Source organism: Semicossyphus pulcher, unplaced genomic scaffold, assembly GCF_022749685.1.
Source record: "Semicossyphus pulcher isolate SPU_LCO1_2020_fin unplaced genomic scaffold, fSemPul1.0.p SCAF_24, whole genome shotgun sequence".
Classification (NCBI taxonomy): domain Eukaryota; kingdom Metazoa; phylum Chordata; class Actinopteri; order Labriformes; family Labridae; genus Semicossyphus; species Semicossyphus pulcher.
Window position 1 is genome coordinate 3,896,186 of NW_027211698.1, and position 21,859 is coordinate 3,918,044.

The 21,859-nt window shown below is 42.7% G+C and overlaps 1 protein-coding gene across 8 annotated transcripts in view; it reads right to left on the reverse strand.

Annotated features, from left to right (window-relative positions):
* The window catches only part of mbnl2 (muscleblind-like splicing regulator 2), a 73,832-nt gene extending 55,209 nt beyond the window's left edge, over positions 1–18,623 (reverse strand). For 7 of the 8 annotated variants that reach the window (XM_069675673.1, XM_069675670.1, XM_069675672.1 and 4 more), the window contains exons 1-2: positions 11,890–12,156; positions 3,248–4,083 (exon numbers count right to left, since the gene is read on the reverse strand). In XM_069675673.1, coding sequence (XP_069531774.1) covers positions 3,248–3,421 — 174 coding nt within the window. In that variant the 5' untranslated portion in view covers positions 3,422–4,083; positions 11,890–12,156. Of the gene's footprint in view, positions 1–3,247; positions 4,084–11,889; positions 12,157–18,419 lie in introns of those variants that run through there. The other variant, XM_069675667.1, reaches the window with a different exon arrangement.
* Positions 18,624–21,859: the final 3,236 nt, after the last annotated feature.

Sequence of the window (21,859 nt, forward strand, 5' to 3'; positions counted from 1 at the left end):
TCTGGTGGCTTTTCTGGTGGTGTTCTGCATGGTAAAACGGAAGAGGCTTGTCTGCAGCTACTTTCGACTGTCTAGTTTGTTTGACCTCTGTGTTTAGCTCTGATCCAACGCAACACCAACTGAAACAGAAAGCACAGTCGAATGAGAGTTAACTTACAAGACGATGGCGGAGAAATGGAAGCCCTGAGCGTCATAAACAAGTATCTTCCCTGTAAAATGTCCGCTGTAGGCAGCAATGCCACTGCTGTCAGGAGTATATTAACCCATTTACTCAAGGTGGCATCCTTAATTGCCGGTAATTTTAGAAGTTGTAATATAAAGGCCTCTTTTGAGCGCCTCATTTAAGTTAATCAGAGAAGAGAGGAGACAGAGACACAAGTGCTGCAGCTGCCTCCGAGAGACATGTGAGTGCACAATGCATGCATCAGCCTTTCCTTCAGTCTATATATTAAGGTACGGATGATGCATGGATTGCGAGTAGACTGCCTCAAGCACCTATTTGCAGAGGAAACGTCATTGAGAGCAGTCTAAATGAAAGGTGACACAAGTATGAGGTCGACTGCCCCGGTCATTTAGTTTCCTCAGTCAGGGATGACTGGGCTGGAGTTTTCAGGGAGCAGCGATAACATGTCATGTGCAGAGAGAGTCCATGTCGGGCCCTTTCCCTCGCATGGTGCGACAACAAATCGATCCCGATTGGAGTCAGCTGTTTGCTCATTAAACCATAACCGCATAACAGCTCGCAAAACCTGGCAGCCGGGAAGGAATGTCACTCAAGCAATAACTCAGGGAGCCTTACCATGAGCTGAGTCTTAGCCAAGAAAACAGCTGATAGGGACGTAAAGGCAGCTTGTTTTCGATGTGTCAAATGAAAAATTGACTGCGGCTTTTACACACTGCAAAGACTGAGATGGATTGTAAGTAGGAAAAGTGAAAGCCTGCACAGTTCAACAATGACCCCTGCAAGTTTCAGGTATACTAAAATGCACCATATCAAGGGTAAGAGCCGCTCTTTGCATGATGTGAATCTATCTAGTCTCTCTCCTTTGTCCTTGAACACAACCTTGAAAAGTGTGACATGCACTCTCCGCACGCTGCACTGCTGTATAAGTGAAATGCAGCTACAGCTCACACTTAAAAAAAAAAGACCTCATAGTTCCAATGTTCTGCTCTAGTTTCTTTCGGCTATTTATCAGTGTCACAGCTGTTTTTTTTGTTTGCTTCCTCACAGCTTGAAAACACTGGGTCGCTCTTAGATGCAGTCGTCGTTATTTGCAGCATGTGGGGGCCTGTGTGAAGCGACCTTGTTATAATTGGGGAGACTTTCAAAGTGTCTGCTGTTAAGCTAATTTACTACTATGAAAAGGCAAACTGTGCCATTAAAAGTGTATTTAAGATAACAAACATTACAAGGACATAAATTCTCATAAGAGGGGTCAAACTAAGAAACCCTTATTAAAGCTTTAAAGGGGATTTCTAAAACTGGGTGCTGTTTTAACATGTTTCTGGAGTTCAGAGTGAACTTTCCGTGCTGGTTTTTGCCACTTATAGTCTCAGACTGTTATTAAAACTGTCTAACATAAAGGTCTATCCCTGTAGGGATCCTTTCTCTAATGTTGTTAAAGAGTAAGAAGCATTTTTTTCAACCAGAAACAGGCTTTAAATCGTTCTCTTAAAACCCACCAGACTCCATTGACAAAAACTGTGATTTTGACCTAGCAAGAACATGCAATTTGCCTTTGGCATGCTGACTTAATCTGTAAGTTTTTTCGTATTAATGCTTGTTACAAATATTGTGTTCAACATTCAAAACACCAAAGTCACACAATTAAACAATCAAACTAACCTATGGGAGGCAGCGGGAGACTAGTAACTCCTGTGATCGGCAGCGTCAGAAATGCTGTTTTTCTTAAGGGAGTTTGGTGGCTTTGAAGAAAGTGATTTAACGGCTGTTTCTGGTTAAAAAAACATCTTACCTAACAAAAAAGGGTTTTTACTTCTTGGGATCCTTTCTCTAATGTTGTTTAAGAGTAAGAAGCATTTTTTTAAACCAGAAACAGGCTTTAAATCATTCTCTTAAAACCCACCAGACTCCAATGACAAAAACTGTGATTTTGACCTAGCAAGAACACGCAATTTGCTTTTGTCATGCTGACTTAATCGGTTAGTTTTTTCTGTGTTAATGCTTGTTACAAATATTTTGTTCACCATTCAAAACACCGAAATCACACAATTAAACAATCAAACTAGCCTATGGAATCAACGGTAGACCAGCAACTCCCGTGTTCAGCAAGGTCAAAATGGCTGTTTTTCTCAAGGGAGTTTGGTGGTTTTAAAAAGAGCGGTTTCTGGTTTCAAAATGGATTTTACTTCAACATTTATCTTTCTATAATGCTGTCAGACACTTTGAACAACAATCTGAGCCTATGAGTAGCAAAAGCAAACACTTTAAGCACTTTTTTGGTATCTTGATCAAGCGGAAAGAGCTCAAAACTAGAGCACAGGTTTAAAAATACCAGAACTCCCCTTTAAGGCTTCTCGTATATATTTCAATGTAGTAAATATTAACAATTCTATCCATCTAAAATTGGGACGCTGGCTTCAAAATTCAGTTCGCTCTGCTTGGATCAGTGGGAACCAAACATTACAAAACCCGCTCTGGCAGTTTATGTTGTTTGTTGGTTGTGTGTGACAGCTGACATGCACCCAGGAATAGAAGCCCTGGAATGACTTCAGGCGATCAGATGTTCGCTCACAAGTGCAGATGATGGACAAGGCATGGTAACATTAGACAAACTTACCGTATAAAACCAGACACACACACACACACACACATACACGCACGCACACCTGTGGTGACAGTGAACATGACAACAGACCTCTCTGGCCTTTAGCTTCATAGGTCAGACTGGTCTGCTAAGTGCAGCACAGCATGGAGACCTGACACACAAACTAATTTGAGCAGACAACCTACACCCGCCGACCATTAGGAGCACAAAGCTGTAACATTTTACGTCGGATGATATTTCAGTACTTCTGAGATGTAACCTAATTACTCATATGTTCTTTACATCCTCTGACAGCTCAGTGAGGTTGTGTTAAGAGAAAGAGAGACTCCTGATGAAAGGGTCTAAATAGGTATAGATCTTCTTATTGATCTGTATAAAGTACTTAAGAGAAAATAAAAGGAGAGGGCGGAGTAAAGTTAATAAAATCTGCAGAAAACAGTTGCCTACTGTGTCCTTACCTTTAACGAGTCAAAGCAGGCGATCACCCTCCCGTTGTCCACCTGGCAGCTTTTGGGTGGGTGGGCAAATTTGCATTCCTCATCACTGCGCGAACACGTCCCTCTCTGAAACTGCCGGCACACTTCCAGGGTCAGCCATTTCGTGTCCCGTATCGAGGCGATGTTCAGAGCCATGTCAGCAGCGCTGGCTGTGTAGCCGGGGTGGAGTGAAGCCACTTGGTTTGAGGAGGAGGATATCCTCTGGGGGGGGAGGCGTTTCAGAGTGTCCCAGTTAAAAAAATAAAACACAACAACTAAAAGTGATGGAACATGTAGCTGTAAGTGATCTGCTTCAGGTCAGTGGGTGAGGTTCGTCCTCTTGGACAGGTGAGTGGAGGTAATGGACTGGCAAAGTCCCTGTGAGCGGAGCATGGGATGCGCTGCTGTTGTGGAGTTTGTCAGTCAAACAGCTAATTGTTCATCAATCAGTGAGTCTCAGGTGCAGACCTCTGACAAGGCAGAGGGGGCATACTTGGAGCCAAACACTACTGGTTGTACAAACGTCCCCAAAATGTCCTTCGTATGAGTGATGATATCTGTGCAAGAGCGGATGTTTGGGGGCAATAGAGGTGCTATTTTGAGGTGCGATGGCACAGTTTAGGACAACACAAAGTCGTCAGTTCCTACTCTAAATGAGCTTTGGCACATTGGCCAACTGCTGCAGCAGCTCCACCTCTTCACGTTTTTGGTCTCACCGTCCTGTCACGACTGCAAAGGGAAAAGTCTGAAGCTCTTCAGAAGCGCCCAGGAATCTTCAAGTAGGGATGCGGTCTCACAAGGCACTTCCTGTCTGTGATCTGAAATAGAGAGGAGAAAGAGAGACAGAAAACAAACATAGTGGGGTTATTTTCAGAGGGAGAAAATGTCTGGCTAAATATGATGGGCATCTATTTACCTATCAGGCTTCAACGGGCGTTAGAGGCTTTGTGTTTGTGTGTCTATCTTAATCTGTGTTCATGGCATATAAACTCTGCATTTCACCCAGGGATGCTGGCTTACATCCTGTTGTTTGCATGTGTTTTAAGACTTTTCCTTAAACCTACTACACTGCTAAGTTAAGGCAACAAGACTCCATGTTAAGGTTTAGGTGTAGATCATCCTTTAATGCATCAATGTTGTACTTCACAGGGGACACAGCAGCCTCCCGGGTGAAAGAGCTTCACTCTGACATTCACGGAGCTCGCCCAAGCGTGCACTGCTATGTCCTGCAAAACCACGCCAATGTGGATGAATAACCGTGTTTTCGGGGATTCCCTTGTGTGCACGCTGCCCCAGAGGGTACAAGGCTGATAAACCGGCAGAAAAAAGGCAGTCGTGAGGTTATTCAGAAGCCACTTGACTTTAAATCCTCATATCACTGCTGTGTCCCATTATACCAGGCGACTACAAGCCCACCGGCTCTCTGACATATTGCATACAAAGCAGTGAATGGCAAAACCCTCTGTGCTATGAGACAGTGGTCAAGAGATAGAAAAAAAGCCCCAGGGTCCAACCCGCCCAGTAGAGCGATGCACGGCGGGATGCTGCAGCCAATAGAAAACCGCGCAGCGCAGCATTATTCCGGGCGCCCGTCCAGCAGCCACAGAGGGGCCGAGACAGATGCATATGCCAGTGCCAGACACGATTATGACGCTTTCCAGCGTCCTGCAATATCCACTGGTGTCCCACCGTCCAAATTAGATAGCGGCTCATTGACAGCGGTATGTCGATTCACATTCAGCGGGGGAATGTGTGTACGCGCTCCCTGACTTGTCCTGTGAAGGCATTGGACCTTGTGTTTGTCGTCTCAGGAGGGAGGACGGGACACAATTGCTCGAGCAACAACCTGAGGTAGTGACCTTTAGCTCTCAGTGTTTGAAATCCATTACTAAGCTACTGCGCAGGGAGCTCTTTTCTTGGCACATCTGGAAATGTTTTCCTGCAAACGGGGGGCGGGGAAAGGGGGCCGAGGACACCAGACTGGAGGAGGAGAAGGGTTATAAAAACCAACAGCGCTGGTTAAAAGATTCCCACTTTAGTTTAGTAAACATTTAAACGGATTCAGGACGAAGAGCAAACACAGAGAGAAAGTTAAAGAACCTTTTAAGATGCATGAAAAGCTCCACTTGGTGTTAATGAAGGCATGTTCAGACTTGTGCTCAAGCCATCTATGCTACTGTAAATGGAGGAACTTCACATATTCCCTCCAGTTAACAGATGTCACACAGGTGTACACTCCTGCAGGTGCTGACAGATTAACAGATTCCTAATTAAATATCTTAAGATTAAAACGACGATGAGTGCCATAAAGACGCTTCCCCTTGAAATCATCCACCAACACTAAACTGTTCCAAGCCTACAAATCCCGACCATTGTCTAGCTAATCATATTGTCCCACTTTAGTGCTGATCATGTGAAATGAGATGAGAAGCTTCCTCGTCCGATCGTACTGACGCCTGTGCTCAACTCTCCAAGGCAGGATTTAATTTCACACCACCTCCCCGGGGGGGAGAGCGTATCGCTGCAGAAGAGAAAGTCAGGTAAGAATCATGTCAGATCTGACCTTTAACAATTAAACCCGTCTTATTTTTAGAAGCTGTGAGACGTCTGCCATCAGGCTAACCTACTTTGTCAGAACGTGTGAGGGGAAGGACAACGGCGACATTTCTCTGCGAAGTAACTTGGCCTCAAATGGTGTGGCAACTTATGCTAAATTTTAGGGAACAGAGGCATCAGCAATTTTAACTTTTTGTGGAAAAAGTTGGAGATTACAGCGCTGAAAGCGTGGATAAAATGTTGAGGCAGACAATGCGGATGGTTGGGGTCATCAGTAAGAGGCCACATTCAAACAATGTTTGGCATGGAACATATTCAAAACACAACAGTGAGGGCTGACGATCAAAGAGGCCCTCATGTGGGTGATGGTACATGCAGGAACGTGACTACATGACCGTGACTGTTGCATACGTGCACCGTCTTTATGTCATTATAATGGGTGAAAATCTGCAATGAGACGAGGCGTATATTCATCTGTTAGACAAGTAATTAAAGGAGCGATCCGCCCCTGGAAAAAGCCCCTGTCAATCAAAGCTGGTGTTCTCTGTAATCGATAAAGGAATAATATTTGAAATTGGCGCCAAAGCTGTGGAGAAAGTTGCTCGTGGTTTCGCCCATTCTTCATTCCTACAACACCCAGCATGCATTGCGCCCCTCCCTTTGAAAGGAACGGCCCAGCAAGACACTGGAGTGAAATACTACCATTTTCCACAATGGCATTAGCTCCCCATAACAGCATGATAGGACTGAGGGTGAAAATCGGCGAACTGGCCCTTTAAACAGAAAATCTTTACATTACAGTTCTGATAATTAATTTAATGTTTCCATCAAACATTCTGCTGACAATCTGAATTTTGGTTGTGACTGAAAAGATTTCAGGGCTGCTTGTGAAGCCAGTTGATTTCTGGATACCTGATATTGGATATCTGGGCTTAGACCTCCTCTTCAGTGGGCTGGTCAAAGCTTTTAGTCAGACTAGTAACTTAAGACGCGAGAAATCTGCACCACTGTCCACTGTTCAAACCTGATTGGCCGATGCATTCTGCCTTTTTTGCCCTCTGCAGACACTGTACTTCTGCAACCAGACACCACAACGCTTATCAGATGCAGATCTATTTATAGATATGTTTGTTGGCTAAATGAAACATTTTCTAAGAATTTTATGACTTTAATACTTTCTGTTTCTGGGGGAAAAGTGACATTAGTAATTTATGAAGAATAATTAGCCTAACAGTGGAAATATTCAGAAACAGCCTGAGGAGTTTACAAAGAACAAAGATGCACTGAAAACTCGAGGACATTTAAAGCTGCAGCGTGTTTCTAGGCTTTACCAAAAGTAGCTTTTCAGAGACGGATGCGTGAAACTGATGCTGCCATAGCGTGTTAGCTAATGCTAGCCTTCTTTAGCAGAGCGACAGAGCTGTCTGTCACTCTTGAAACATACCTAAGCCCCTGCTGGGAAGCAAACTGTCATCCTGGGGAGAAAACTGTCACCTCTGTCGTGTAACAACATCCCGTCTTAAGAGCATGAAACTCAAACATACAGCGGAGGAGAGAAAAAAAGACTCCTGCAAAGGTTTGATGCATCCTTGCATGGTGTGCCTAAGGCTAGCTTAGCTTCGGCTAGTTCCGTGCAGCCTGGCTTAGTGTACATTAAGCTTAGTGGTGAGGCTTCAAGCAAAATGCTACTGATAAAAAGAGGAGGAAAAACAGATGGTCAGCAGGTGGGACGCAACAATACAGCACCTAATGTTTGACCCCAGAGATAAGCTCTTCTCTAGACCTTCACGGCTGAAGCAGCGTCTGTTTTTGCAGTTCTGAGGGACAAAAAATGAAGATTAAATTAGAGCTCGATTTAATGACTAGTCTTGCTATAATCTGGCTCTAGCTACACAGATCAAAACTATGTAGATTAGAATGTATATAGAGATTTATATGGAAATGCATCCATCAAATTTGATGCACGTTTTTGGGTTTTGGACAAAGCATGACATTTCAGGGGAGCGCTTGCAAGCTATGAGGAGTTTAAAATGCATGTTTCACTAATTTGTGACTTTATTATAACACAACAACTAATAATTAAATTAGGGATGAATGAATGCAATATTCAATTTTGATAGCGATATATTAGGCACTTTTCTTTCCACCTAAGTCTCCCCTGTAGTGGAATTGATATGATAGAGACGTGGTGCATGCAGTGCGCGCGCACACACATAATTAAAGCGCTATTTTATTGTTATCTGCAGATACTGATAACGTGCCGATAATATCCCTAAAGTAAATTAATCCATAAAGCAGAAATCAGCAGTTGGAGCCCTAAGTAAGAATTTTCAGTTTAAATTGACTAAATATTTTAAACAGGCTCAGGAAAAGGCCATAAATATCTTCCTTGCAGCTGTGTGCATTTAATTTAGTATTGCTTTTTACTGTTTTTATATTGTAAGTACAATTTGTAGGTACCTTACTTGAATTTTTGGCTGACCACCGGGGTCAGCCCTACACACAGGTCTGTACCTGACTGACTGAGTGAGCGAGTGAAGGTACTTTCAGAGCCGAAGAGAGAGAGTTGCGACATCACAATGGCGGATCATGGAGCATATTGGACCTCCACTGACGCGACTCTCTGTCTATACGGCTCTGGATACGTTGTTCTGGGAGTAGGCGGGGCTGCTCCTCCGCTGCTCGTCTGCTGTCCTCACCTACGTCCGCAGCGCACACCTGCTTTCAAACACGTTGTCATCGGCTCATAAGGACAGTCCTTGTAACATATTGCCCACAAAAGCGCACATTGACCTGACGCCGTCAGCCACATACGAGGTTTTGACCTCGTCTTGTTCCATTGCAGGCGACTTTAAACATGCACTCTGCCACATCTCAGAGGGAACTCCACTATTTATCAAGAAATTAAGAAAAAATTATGATTAGCATAGCACTTAAAATCTCTAAAATCTGGCTCTGACTACACAGAAATAAATCGTGTTCCAAGCAATAGCAGACATAATTTACGCTCATCATTTATATTTTATATACAACACCAACAGAGCCCAATCCTGCACATCAGAGTGTTTATCTTTAGTTCCTGAAAGGCGCCCGTGTCCCCTCCGTGTCCTCAGCACAAACATTGGACAGACTGGGTGACCTGATAAAGCGGGGCAGAGATGTGAAGAAAAGCACCACAGTACTAGACTTTATGGATTACTGACGCTTACTACAGCCAGCTGGCAGGGGCATTATCTTGGTCAGCCTGCTTAATTGAATGAGAGTCAGCGGGACGGGGGCGTCTCGAGTGAAAGTCATTGGCTTGACCTCTGAATACCACGTATGTAACCCATTAGTCTGGTATCAGCACGCCGCAGTTTATCTTGTATTGGCTCAGCACAGACGATAAGCTACCTGCTTTCCATTGGTCGTAAGCCGTGTGACAATGCTGACCGCGGCATCAGCCAGGTGTTGTCGCTAAAATAAGAGAGAATACAAATGAGTGTGAGGGACAAGCGCAAGAGCCGGGTACCTGAGTGGCCGCATTTACATTTATTACCATTTTAGTCCAGCAAACTGCTCTTCTATGGTGATTTGCATGGCCAAGAGGAACAAGTGGTCAATGTTTTTCAAGGCTGTGGAGAGAGTGCCTCATTGTATGTAGAGGGGAAATAGGAAAATGTGCAGTTTCCAGTGAGTAATGGAAAAGGAGGGAGGCTTGTAGTGCAGCCTTTATCAAAATGTCCTCTATCCCGAACAGACCAGGTTGTTGGCCTGCGAAATGTTCCTTTGCATCTCCCCGAGCGGATCACAGCAGCCTAATTCAGATTAATACTATAGACGCCACCATGCTTATGAAATTGTCTTTGGCGTAAGCTACAGCTCCTTGAGTTCAATACCATCATTAGCATCATTAGCGATAAGGACGGGCGAGTGAGCTCAGCAGAGGCTATACCAGGAGGCAGCGTTTCACAGAGTCAGCAGAAAGGTGTGCCCCATATCATAATAGCCTTAGCTAAACCACAGTGACCCCAGTGGCCCTGCTCATGATATAGGACGGGGCTTTTCTCTCCTAATCAGTGGCTTATTTTGTAACAAGGAACAGATGAACACTTTCCATCATCTGCTGTAGAGAGATGTGTCTGGGATGATATCAGCCCCTGCCTGCACTCAGTAACCTTTACAGCTGTACCCGACTAACAGCCACACCAAACTCCTACATCAGCCCACTTTAAGCGTATGTTTTACCTGTATTCTTAGACACTTTATTGTTGTTTTAACAATATGATTTAACCGACTGAAGCATTTCAGTCATCAGATCTCTAAAAAGGCAAACAAGCAGGGCTAAAGTTAGCAGCAGCTTGGCTCACAGCCCCAAAGACGCAGCATTTAAATAACACCAATTTTTAGACTTGAAACTACTTTATGCAGCATTTTTAGCAATTTTGAATACTGCCTGTTTATTTTCTACCATGTTAACAGTTAAAAATGAAGAAATCCTAACCTAAAAACAAGCTAAACACCAAGAAACAAGCAACGACAGCTTAGCTCGCCCATCCTGAAGTCCTGCGTCTGCCTAACCCCATAATAAAAACACAGATTTTTAATGTTAAACTGCTTTATCTGGGTTTGTACTGGTTTTTATAGCCGGTTCTGTTTGTTCTGGAGAGGAGGAGACCTCCGCGGATAATTCGGCTTCTGGTCCAAACCTTATGAGTGACGTCATTTTGCTCCTGCGCTGCTCTGTGTACAACGAAGCAGCTAAAGGACACAAGCGCAGAGATTCCACTGACATAACGCGAGCCATCCTCTCGATTTTTAGGGGGCCCGCTCTGGTAAACTGACTTGTTTACTGTGTAAGTGGTCTTGTCTACTTCCTGCTTAGCAACAGGACTCAAGCAAGTCATCAGCTAATTAGAGTAAAGTTGGCAGCCAGAGGTGAGCAGTGCTGTTCAGATAAACATGATGATTAAAAGGCTTTTTAAAATCTGAAAGTCTGATGTGAGGCTTGTAGAAGCACTGTGCCTTGACACTTTAGAATCAAGGATATAATAGCAGGTTGGATTAAAGCTCTTGTGCATTAAAATATTAATAAAACACATCAAAAGAAAGGAAATCTTAAGCCTTGAAATTACAACACTTGGAAACATAAGAGCTGAATGATTCAGCAAACCTTTGTGTCACCGAGCCATCAGACTCCCTCTTTCATGCAGAAGATGTCTGAAAAACCTACGAACCACTAATTCCTTTTACTCGAGGCGCAATTTGCATGAGAGGCGATTCAGAAAAAAGGGGAATTCTGTCCGACGGGGTCCTTCACTTAGGACTTGTCAGAGAGTTATCCCATTATTTTCCCAACAGGAAGGGCTGAACTGATGTTCCACTTTTGGAAAACACCCACTTCCCCTTGATCCGCGGCCAGACGTATGACACCACCCTGGCCTTTTCCACGCAGGCGATGATGTCCAGTGCTTGACCGCGCCGGGCCCGGCGTCTAAGCTAAATCTAGATAGACGGCGGAAAGCGAGGGACACGTCAACCGTGCCCTCGTCTAACCGGAAAGGTTAATTATGATGTGGGTCGTATTAGAGCTGTGAAGTTCCAGCTTATTTGTGTCTGCATGCATAAAGAGCGGCGAAACGTCAGACCCTGTTTCTGCCTGTGGAAAATTCACACTTCAGCGAGAGTTAAAAACTTTCACAAAGAAAGCAGGGACATGACAGATGCCACGCAACACGACAAGTTCTTCTCTAGAGAGTGAAAAATATGGAGCCCATGTGGCAAAAGCTCCTGACATTTGCGCGGAGAAAAAGAGGCAAGTCAACTGCTGTGATAATGCCTCTCCCTCAGGAAGTCCATTACAGTGCTGGAAACTGCAGTAAGGCTGCGTGGCTGCAGGCTCCCACTGCTCCTGTGCATTTATCCCACACTCTCTATATTTTCCTGCCTCGTTTCCAGCCTTTTCTCTCACAGAGATAAAACATTCCCTCTCCTCCCTCCCCACCCTCACTGGTATGCAGCACACTGCAGCAAAACTCCAGAACAAAATCTTTAAAAAAAAAACAGACAATGTGACGTCTCTTTCCCACCTCGTTTCACTCGTGTCCCGTAGCTCTGCTGTCTTGTCTGCTGTCCCGAACTAGAAAGCACCCGGCGCTTCTGTGACACTGAGCTTCCAGCGCAGCTCTCCCTTCAGCCTCAGCGACTGGAGTTAATGACCATGTGAGCTGTTGTCATTCCTCGCGAGCTGCCGACTGCTGCAGCCGGAGGTCCATGCCTAGACAGGGATTTTCTCTCGATGTCTCTCTCTCTCTCTCTCTCTCCCTCTCTCAGCAAGCGAGCGAGGCAGGCAGGCAGGCAGGAAGCAGAAGAGTGTCTACTCCAACTATCTGGCTCTAACACTTCCAGCCAAACCCCCCCCTCACACACACACACACACCCCTAAAGCCAGCCCCTTCCTGCCCACCAGCCTGTGGCAAAGTCCGGCCCCCTTCTCAGCTCCAGCCAATAGAATCACAGCTCCTCTGAATCACAGCCTCTCCATTGGAGCAGCGTCGACTAAGTGATGTGGGTGAAAACTGTGCTTACAGTGACAACCTCTGAATGCTGATTTTAAGAAGGTATTTCCCCAATTTCATGCCCTGCTAAACTAGCTGTCATGTCTTCCTCCATCCTTCTCCTGCTGATTATATCCTAATTCAAATCAGCACCATCTGATTTGTTTTCTAACTGACATAAAGGATGTAAGGTCTGGCACTTTCTTGCATGGTGTCCACTACAGAGATATTTGAAAGCAATTTTGAACCATTTATGGTTTATCATGTCCCAACCAACAGGTATTGGGCCCTCAGAGCACTGTCTGTTACTTTGTACGTACATTTATTAGCGGAAGACCAGCTAATAAATGTCTCTTTTCCCACTGCCAGTGAAGTATACGCCTTTTGGTCTCTATTCTGCTGCGCCTGATTTCACAAATGCACAAATGGTTAGTAAACAATAGTACGCACAAGAACCTACATTATACTCAAGTAAGCAGCATGGAGGCCAGTGAAGATGTTACGGCGGTTAGGTCTTTATTGTGTCTATTACTCATTCAGTCTGTTTATCAAACAAAAATGTTCGAGCGCTGCTCGGACGGAGACGGGCGGCAGCATCACGCCAGAAAGGAAGCGGTGTTTAGCGTGTCGACCCAGGTTTTGTTTTGTTTGTTTTTGGTTTAGATCAATAAATTGTGTTCCCATCATTGCCGATCGGAGACGAGGCGGTAATTACCCGAGTCTACTGCAGAGTCTTTTGACCCGGGTCTGAATGCCAATTGTAGCCTTTCCCACTAAGCAAAAGAGCCGAGTGTTAGCGGGTTTTTTGACCAGTGGGAAAGCGGCTAAAGAGACAGACAACCTTTAACGCTCCTACTCACACCTACGGGCAATTTAGAGTCACCAATGAACCTAACGAGCATGTCTTTGGACTGTGTACCTGGAGGGAACCCACGCATGCACGAGGAGAACATGCAAACTCCACACAGAAAGGCCCACTACATCTGAACCAGGGTTCAAACTAGGAGCCTTCTAGCTGTGAGGCAGCAGCGCTAACCACTGCACCGCTGTGCAGCCCTCTATACCGCAACATTAAATAGAAATCAGAATTCTTATCTTATTTCAATGCTTATAGTCTATATTTATTATGTTATCGGGGTATAAAAAACTATTGAAACACTTGAGTATTGCGAAATTGTGTTTTGTGATACTGTTACAATTCTCAAAAAGATTTTTATTAGTAGTTTAAATGCAAAGATTATATTTCTTTACTGATGTCTTACACAAAAAGTAGAGCTTTATTTACGTTGTGTGTTACAGGGACTGTAAAATATACAAATATAGATCCAACTTTCATACATGTGATGGATCTATATTTATACTATGGCGGCTGCCTTTTAAGAAATTCTTTATATATCACCTGGATTTAAAAATTATTTTTTTGGCCTTTTATTGTCTTTATTTAGAGGTCGGACAGTGGATAGTGTCGGAAACAGGGGAGGAGAGAGTGGGGACACAACACGGCAAAAGGTTGAGAGTGGGAGTCAAACCCGGGGCCTCCGCATCGAGGACTGCAGACGCACAATTTAACCGCTGAGCTAAACCTGCACCCCGATTGTCTGGATTTTAATATCACATTATATTGACCCTTAACCCCTGTATCGCTAGACTTTATTAGCATGATTTGCATGAAGTAAAAAACATATAAATATGAATAATTCACGCATGAAAGGGCTACACTTTTTACCTCACAAAGCAACACAAGTAAGCAATAATGAAAGAGTTGCTGCATACGCATAAAGAAGACCAGCCATGCCCTTGTCTATGTTCTATCATCACATTTACCACCATCCCCCCCCCCCAGGAAACAAGAGCACTGCACCTACTCCCCCTCCCGACTCTCCTCAGCATCCGTCCTCTAAACACATCCACCTCACCATCCAGACATTCCTCCCCCACCTCTCCTCATCCCTCACCTGTATGTTCCCCCGTGTCTCACAGCTATATTTTAAGCTCTATTTCAATCTAATTCCTCAGTTTACTGGACTGGAAAATTGCACAGTAGTGAACATTTCTGTTATTGTTATTGCATCAGAATTTGCTCGGGAAAAAGAAGTCTGGGTCTGCCTCCTCCCCCCGCCCAGCTGATGACATGCTGCTTGGCATCACATGAGCCGTGAAACCGGAGCGTCACAGAACTGATGAGTCAGAGATCCAGCTTCATGACTTTTCGATCCAGATTCAATAGAACAGCTGTAGCGTCTGTCTCTGCCTGTGTCTGTCTCTCTCTGTTTCATACAAAGGCTGTGAATGACGCTGCAGCCTGGGTGTTTCGTTGACATCAATGAGGCTAAACATGCTTAACAGATCCGCAATAAACAGAGCTATTTACTGTCTGATTATGCTTTAATAGCTCTTTATCATCTGACGCTCAACAGGCAATAGATTTGTTAGATGGGTTCGGGGAGACGGAGGTGGGGGTGGTTTATCTCTTTAGCATGAAAAATAGTCCTCCTCAGCATGTGAAATGAATACCGGTGTCATCTTAAGCATCAGCGCTCAAACTACAGGAGATTTGGCCCCATTAATACGTTTCATGGGCGAGTTTCGGCGATTTAATCCTTCAAGACAATCGGGGAAGAAATCTAGTAGGACCTTGGTCCGTAACGGTGATCGGCCCCGGTTATCTGGTATAATGTGACTACAAAAGAAAAGAAAGAAATTACAATCCTTTATACCAATTTGCGTCCTACTCTACTCTTTGCCTGAGAAATTAAAAAACTCATCTTAAGACTCATTGGATCCACACCTGATTAAATATCAAACGTGTGTCATATTTAGGATATCAAAAATTGCAAGCACACTCCTGCAAACTTCCAAAAATACAATTATTGGAGCAACGTTTTGGTACTAGACCTTCATTAACCAAACCCCAAACAGTGTGACTCATTCCTCTCTGACGCATCTGTCTTATGAGAGAGACAAATCTACAAGAAGTTGAAGCAGCTGACGGTATTGTCAAGCAACAGTAAACATCATAGACCTAGGCCAGGGTTTACGTTAGCCGGTATGTACTGCATTTTCCAATGGGAAAATATGCCAAATAAATAAATAATTAAAAATGTAGTAATGGCGTATTGAATAGGCTATTATGTTAATTAAAACACGTGTTGGCAAGAGAACTTAATTATAAATGTATGCAGCCTTTGCATCCACCTTTGAAGCAGCGAGAGATGGACAGGCGGCGATGGCACAGAGTGACCCATCTCGGTACTCGGCCAGACGCAGTGCCGATGATGACAGCGCTGCGTGGCTATGGCGGGTTAAAATTACCCCACAGCCTGTGAAACTATCATCTGGGATCTCGGGGAAATCTACTCCAACTGGGCAAAGCTGGCCAGCACAATTCCCGTGTCGAGTGTAGCTGCAGAGCCTGGATTCTCGGCCGAGAACTATTAACATCCCTATTAATTAATTAGGCATATATTGCTATTCAAAGCATATGTCTGATAGTTGTTCTGCCCTAGGCTAACATTAGCTAGCATATGTCTGTCTTACCTCCAGTTCTTCAGAAAGAAAAATATCGACCACAATGATCTCGTCTCCACAACCATTTTTTTGTCCATTATTGTTCAGTCTTTTAACTTTTTTTTAAAGATTATACTTTTAGCCTTTATTATGATAGGACAGCTGAGGAGAAACAGGAAGTATTGGGAGGAGAGAGTGGGGATGACATGCAGCAAAAGGGCCGAGGGAATCAGTCGTACCTTGTGCCACTGCATCCAGGACTCAAGCTAAACCGGCACCCTGCCTTTTTCTCGCTGCAAAGCATCACTACAGCTGGATGTTGGGAAAGAATCCGAATTGCATCCCTTTGAGATCACGTGAGATCATACGAAATGTGATGCGCTGCTCGAATTGGCACACCTGATACTCTTTATAATATCCTGTAGTGTGTGATGCACCATTTTTCATCTCTTGTGTGGCGATTAGAGAGAAGAATATCGGACGTTTCTCCTTCGGTGATTGATACAATCAGAATTTTAAATCAGTTCGGACTGTAGTCTGAGCACAGCCACAGGCACCTGTAATGAAATAAAACAGACAAGCGCTCTGCCATTACATAAGCCTGAACAGGGAGGAGGGGGATCTCAGCCTTTGTCAAAAGCAGAAGTGTCACCTTACACCCTCGGTGCATGTAGGCACACTATGCTACATCATATACACAACAGATTTGAGGAGCAGGTATGCTACCTCCACGGCAACAACTGTGTATTACTGCTGCAGGATGAAACATGACTGGTATGTCCAAATCAAATCAACTTGTTATGTTATGATTCATCCGGAACAACAGCGCTAGTTGTACAGACCAGCCTGCTACAACACTGTTGCATTAAGCTTATCAATTTCTCATCTGGCTCAATAACCACATTACAGAATAACTGTCAATAACTGTGTAACGAGCCATTCTTGTAGCTAATTTCCACCGGCAGACCTCAGATAGCCTGCCTCCTAAATAGATTTGTCCGACAGGAAAACAAACAAAAGCCTGGCAGACAAACAAGCCGAGCCACTTCCTTCCCACATGGTATCCCCCTCCCCTCTTATTATCCCTGTCCTGTTTGACCCCGAACGGCTTGGCTCACTCACAGAGAAACCAGATTCTATGGCCCACAGAGGCTTCATTTCCAAACACAAACTCTAAAACAATGGCTAATTACATTTCAAATTAAGAGTGACGGGTTAAAACTTGGTTTAAAAATGCTCCCCCAGCTCAGAATACAGTATTCTGCTTTTACCACTGGATAGTTGAACACTACAGAGAAAACAGGGCTCAGAAATAGGGCACCGAAGACAGATCAATGAAAAGGCAGCTGTCTTTTTCTATTATTAGCCGTAATCAAATATCAAGCGGCGCAGAGATGTGCTTCCTTCCGCTTCAAACCCATTCTGGTAAGTCTGTCACACACCAAGTCCACATGAGGACTGAGAATAAACAAGTGCCCCAATGGATGTGCAGGCAAGGCAAGCGGTCACCAGTTTGTTTTGGAGCACGTTCAAGGCTGTGCAAAGGATAAAAATCAACCAGGAAGTGCTGAATTGAAATTCCAACTGGCTTTGGTTCAGACTGTAGCGTTATCTCGTGCTAAATAGACCCTTTATAACATTATTGGCATTTTTATACTGTTGATGATAAAAAGGTCATTTCCTAACAAGCATAGTGCGCTGACTAGTGTACCTTTGCTGCAGTAGCTTTAATAAAGGATTATCCATTTAAGCCAAAGTCCTCTTTACATTGTTATACTTATGGCTCATTTGAATTAACGCCTTCTGCCCGTCTGCATCCTGTTTGCATAAGTACATTCTGTCCTCAGATGTCACTTTGCATTTTTATAAGCACCAATTACAGCACATGACCCAGCATCTGGACCGATCACAACTTATTAACCTTACCCAGGTGTAAAGAGGTCTTGCTCAGCCAACCTGCAGTAGATTAAAATGTGCCTCCACTTATGTCTCATTAGAGCTGCTTTATTATTTCTTGTACACAGCAATTAAATCTAACAATCCATTAATCAAGGTGCAATTAAATTTATTGGGGTTTTTTTACATTTGCATTTAGAAGAAACAGCATGCAATAGTTCTAGCTCTGGAGCATGGGTGCACCTTGTGATAATGACAACATCTGTCTTTCAAATGAAATCAATAATGCATGATTTATAACTAAACCTATTGCAGAGTTTTACATTATGGTCACGGCTACTTCACTTATGGCACACAGCATGTCCCAGACAGCAAGCTTGCAGGAGAGACCACCACTACGTCATGCATGCTGATTTAATGATTGTTTTTATGGCGCTACTTTCACTAGTTTTAACAAGCTATCTGCTTTTAAGCTAGCATAGCAATCCAGACATCAGCGCTTAATGTTTATGATACTGAAGTGGCATCATTAGAGCACGTTTTACCCCCTCTACTGTCCAAGAGAGCTGAAATACAGTCACCGTAACGCCGTAACACGACTGTAAAGAACTGCCAGAGCCAAACGGTGCTAGCTGCTAAGCTAACTACCTGCAGCTTACCTGATGACGAACCTGTCACATCCAGCTGCACTTCAACCACCACCGCCGCCTCTCGAGAGCGCTATTTCGGTTGGAGCAGGACCCAAATGTTCGGAGCAGGACGGTAAAAACGGTCTTCGACTGAGACTTCACACTATTTCTTTATCAGCAGCAAACTTTTTCGCTTTCGAAGTATGTTTCAGTGAAAGGCAGAAGTAAGCTATCACTCGCTACACGCTAGCTCGCTACTACTTTTAAGGCTAGGGTAGGAAGCAACAAGCGATTTTGACAGTTCGATGAAATGTTGAATGTGCTTTCGCTCGGGGGTTATTGCTTATGTCTGAACAGGTATAACGAATTAATTATTCACTTATTGAGATGACATAAGCTGCAACAAAAAAATAAACAATACTTAATGGTAATATATTAGCACATGTTGTCGAATTTCAACACAGAAGTGAGTTTTAGTCGGTAAACAACACAGTTCCCACCCTACAGTGAAGGTGGTACAGTCCAGAGGAACCAAGGGTAAAGGGAGGGGGGTGCTTGTTACCTAGGAAACAACAGTGAATCTCCCTGGGGGGAAGATGTGGCCACTGATTTATGAACCGCTGCCTGTCTGTCTGTCAAAGTAGCCTGCTATCGAAAAGATGGAAACATTAACGACATTTGACAACATCTATTGCAAATTATACTTAGAGATACTGTATTGTCCATATAAGTTATAACATAATTATTTGACTAATGTAAAGAAACCTCCTGCCAATCATTTTTTTCAGCATCTCTTAATGTGATTTTATTTAATTTTATGATCAAGTTACATTCATAAATATAGATACATCTAGATTTTTGTTGTAATACAGCCTCTATCAATCTTTATTAAAGCATAAGACATGAAAATATAGAACTTTATTGATCCCACAAAATAAGTGTAATACAAAAATACCACCGTGGTATATTGACCTGTTGACGTATTATATGTTGTTATTACTATTTCAAACATGTCAGCGGAATTAAAATTGATTATTTAGCTTATTTTGGACTATATCATCCCCACTTGATGCTTTGCAAAGGAGCGCACACATCACCAGCATGTCGCAGCCTAATTGCACACAGCTGGCTGGATTTAGCCATCTGTGACACACAGAGACCCGTTGTCAGCAAGAAGCGCGACGAGTCAACAAGGAGCAAGTCACAAATATCCCCGGAATGAGCAGAGAGGCACAAATTTAGCCCCACTGACTGCTGCCCACGCCATGTGCTGCCTATTGAGCGCATGAACAATGAACATAGCCATCACAGACTGCTCTGTCAGGGCCAAGGCCGGAATGCTACTGCTAATGAAGGCATCACAGTTTGACAGGACACAGGCCTTCAGCGGTGTCAGGGATGAAGATGCTATTAGACGTCAATATTTCATAAAGAAAGCAATGCAGAAATGTATGGGTGCAATTTAAAATCTATCATCCTGAAATTCAAAGATGGAGACTTAAACTGGGGTCAGACTTGTGATGGAAGCTGCTGACTTATGTTACAGCCTCGTTACAGTCACAGCATCGCTTATAATGTGACAATTGACACATCAAAATGGAGGCAAGGCACAAGTATCTACCTAATATTATCTCAGGAAGACAAACAGTCGGTTAAAAGAGGTAGAAAAATCTTTATTTTGTTTAATCCCATCCTGCTTATGCCCTCTCATCCCCTTTTTCATCCATCTTTGGTGCATGTTTTTCCTCCAAAAACATCAAGTGTAAAATATAACACTTCCAAGGCAGCACCACTGTGTGCAAAAAAACCCAGTATTTTCAAGACGTAAGTGATTATGAAAAACTGCTCACATAGGTCAAGTTCATCCCCCGAGGCCCAACGTATTGATCTCAATGCAGAGGAGGCATTTGTAAAAACGCTGCTGCCGGCATACTTCTCTGAAAGTCTCTGAACGCCCACACGCCTGCAAACAAACACACACAAGCACACACTGGGCTCACAGTTATAAAAACACACAAAATAACTGTGTACAAGCTGCAGAAATATCAAGCTAACAAGACGTTTTCTATGTTTGACTTGTTTGAAATGAAGTTGGAGGTTTGATACGCAGAGGCAGGTGGTTGCCTGTTTTGTTCAAGACAAAGCATTTAAGACAGAGGATCACAATCTGAATCATGCCACGTATGTGTACCCAGTGTTACACTTCTCTTAGTCTACATGTACAGAAATAGACATCAGTGCAGTTTGAAACAAGGACAACATGTTTATCAAGGTAGCATTAACATACATCTACAAGGTACATGTGTACAGATTTAAATAAACATGAAAATTATGTATATGTATACCATTTTAATATGAAATGAGTGAGGGTGCTGAAATAGATAAAACAATATAGGTTATGTCATATGCTGCTTTATATAGCCTATTTATTTACCTTATATTGTGCATTCCAAGTATTTTATTTTGACTTTGTTTTAACATTATATTTTTATCTTTATTTCTATATTATTTTTACTTTTATTATTATGGCACTCTGTCATATTAGTATTAATTCAGCGTAGTTGAATATGCTTTTATTTTCCTAATTGCAAAGCACTTTAGGTTGCATTTCCTGCTTGAAAAGAATTAAACAAATAAAGTATATTATTATTATTATTATTATTATGGTAAAGGTTATTATTATTTTTATAGTACTTGTAGTAGTGGTTGTAGTAGCAGAATTAGTATTATTAGTTATATTATATACGTGAGGTAGGTCGTGACGTAATCAAAAAGTGCATCTACAAACAAGTAGCAATATCTTGCAGGTGAACAGATTTAAACATACATGATATATATATATATATATATATATATATATATATATACTATATACAAAACATGTTAGGGTGCTGAGATAGATAAAATAAATATAGGTTATGTAATAGGCTTCTTTATTTATTGTTTTACCTTATATTATGCATTCCAAGTATTTTTTTCTGATCCTTATTTTTGTATGTAAAAATGTATTTTATTTTGTGCATTATTTTTTCATCTCTATTTTAAATCTTACTTTTACTATTGCTATAAATTGGGCGTTATAATTATGCCATTCTGTGCTTGTTTTAATATTGATTCTGCCTATTTTAATGTGCTTTTATTTTCCTAATGCAAAGCACTTTGAGTTGCATTTCCTGTTTGAAAAGAATTAGACAAATAAAGTTTATTATTGTTATTATCATTATAGTATAAGTTATCATTTTTTTAGTTTAGTAGTAGCAGAGGTAGTAGAATTAGAATCAGTATTATTAGTATTAGTATTATAAGCATGAGGAAGGCCGATATAATAATAACTACAGCAGCTTTAGAAACAGATGAGAGGAATTATGACAATGCTTTTTTCAGTAAACAAATCTGCATCATGTAGTAAGATCATTTCCAAACTGTATAATGACATACTCCAGTCGCAGCCTGAAAATACATGCTGTATA